We start from the raw sequence: 2,190 nt of genomic DNA on the forward strand, positions 1-2,190 counted from the left end.
GCCTGCAACAGATTCTAGTAAGGAAAAGAAATCAACACTGAAACCAAAGCATAGCAATTAATTTTTGGATGCTTGCTCATTATTAGCTCTCTACAGCAGGCAAGGCAGAACTGTGGGATGCCGTAAGCTAGGAAGCATTGCTAATTCACCACAACACGACGCGCTAGCAGCTCCCTCGGCAGAGGGCGAGGTTACTGTATACGCCACATCTAAAGGCAGTAATAAAAGGTGTGCGATTCACATGGAAATACTGGATTGCTACAATCAGCATGAAGATTACACGCTATTATGTGAAAGAACATCAGAGCAGCACAACGATTTTGAGGAACTGGCTCGGCTCCAGCTTGTTAGCGAGAGATAAAATAGCTTTTCAGAGATCTGCACAAAGATGGAGCGAGAAGGAGGGAGGCTGCCAAGCAAAGACCGAGCAATCTGCAGGAAGAGGCTCTTCCACCACCAGTAACGGGCGCGAAGAGGCAGAAAGGAGGTCAGCCTCAACGGGAGAGAGGTTCGCTGCGTGGAGATCGCTGCACCTTGAACGACCTTCAAAATGGAGCCTTGAGCACAGGCTGATACTCCATTTTATGCAAGCCCCAAGACATGAAAACAAAAATCTATTTTCTGTTCTTCTCATCCATCCTTGTGCAGTTACTGTTATCTGCCTCCATGCCACGCTGACTCTGCTCATCCCGCGTTCAGTCGCTCTTGCTGTTTTCCTAGACAAACTGTTCAGTCATTCAGGAATCCATTTAGCGATCTCAATTGCAACACTCAGCTGAGGAGAAAACAAGTTTGCAGGCTGAACGTCATCTCCCCAGTAGGTCTTCAGTCCTACTCCTTCCCCTGGGGAAAAGACATTCATCTGAGCTTTTTTACCGTAGAATTGAGAACAATAATTATGTTAAAAGAAGTGCTTAAGCAGAAGTAATTGATATGGCAGCGCAGTTACACAGCTTCTCTCTATGAAAAGAGAAGGTGTCTCCTCTCTCGGATGCACGTGAATAGGTTTGGGCATGCTGAGAAGGCTTCAGCACGTACAGATACACGTGGACACGCGTGTACAGTGCAGATACGACACGGGTAAGAGATAAACAGAGAGGATATGATATACAGCATCGTGTATAACTGAACTTATCTCAAAATGTTGACCCATCCACCTCTCTTGGACTTATTTTCAGTCAGAGACGTTGACCCAAAGGAGTCGCGGCTGAGAACAAGGGAGGGTTTTGGGGACCACAGAGCTGACCCTGCAGGGTGGCTGCTATCTAAAGCTGCACCAGTTTGCTGATATTGAAACAAAAACGATCATTTTAGAAAGCTGGAAGAGGAATAAATCAACAAAGAGTGTGCTCTGCCTACGGAGCAGGCTGAGGGGGGCCCTTACCGACCAGACTCTCCTCAGCACGGCCCGCGGGGAAGGCTCGAGGGCTGCCTCCTGCCCAGACCCAGGAGCCCCGGGGCCGCAGAAAACCGAAATCCCCCCCGGAACCGCGGCTCGGGCCCGCCGGGAGTCGCAGGAGGAGGGCGGCGGGGGGCCGAGGAGCCCCCTCAGGGCCGGGCCCCTCACCTGGCGCCGGGGCCTCGGAGCCGGGCGGTGCCCGCGGCCCAGCACCGCCCCGCGGGGAGGAGACAGCGGGGCCGCGCCGCTCCCCTCCGCCGGAGGAGGAGGAGGAGGAGGAGGAGGAGGAAGGCGGGCGGGGCGGCCCGGCCCGGTCACCTCAGCGGGAGCGGCCGCAGGTGCCTGAAGCCGACGGACCCCGGGCAGCCTCCTCCCAGCCTAGGGCGGCCTCCCTCCGCCTCGGGGGCCGTCGGTGGAGCTGTGCCGGCGGCGGCGGCTCGTCCACCTGTGGCGGCGTTGGCGGGATGGCGGAGCTCGCCCTCAGCCCCGCCGCCGTGCTGGGCTTCCTGCGGGAGCGCGGCGGCCGGGTGCGCAACGCCGAGCTGGTGGGAGCCTTCCGCCCGCTGCTGGAGGCCGCCGGGGACGCGGCGGAGCGGGCGGAGCGGCGGGAGCTCTTCAAGCGCTCGGTGAACGCCGTGGCCGTGGTGAAGGAGCGCGACGGCAGCAAGTTCGTCGTCCTGCGCCGGCACCTGCGGCCCGCCCCGCCGCCCGGGGGCGGCCCGATGGACGGCGGCGGGCCCCCGCCTCAGGGGCGGCTCTCGCCGTCGCCCCCCGAGGTGCTGAGTCCTCCC

At 58.8% G+C, this 2,190-nt stretch overlaps 1 protein-coding gene across 1 annotated transcript in view; it reads left to right on the top strand.

Moving 5' to 3' along the window:
• The first annotated feature begins 1,632 nt into the window (after nucleotides 1-1,632).
• The window catches only part of SOWAHA (sosondowah ankyrin repeat domain family member A), a 3,070-nt gene continuing 2,512 nt past the window's right edge, over nucleotides 1,633-2,190 (top strand). The window contains exon 1 of the mRNA XM_035338370.1: nucleotides 1,633-2,175. Coding sequence (XP_035194261.1) covers nucleotides 1,864-2,175 — 312 coding nt within the window. The 5' untranslated portion in view covers nucleotides 1,633-1,863. The remainder of the gene's footprint in view (nucleotides 2,176-2,190) is intronic.

The sequence above is a fragment of the Oxyura jamaicensis genome, chromosome 13 (assembly GCF_011077185.1).
Source record: "Oxyura jamaicensis isolate SHBP4307 breed ruddy duck chromosome 13, BPBGC_Ojam_1.0, whole genome shotgun sequence".
NCBI classification, from domain to species: domain Eukaryota; kingdom Metazoa; phylum Chordata; class Aves; order Anseriformes; family Anatidae; genus Oxyura; species Oxyura jamaicensis.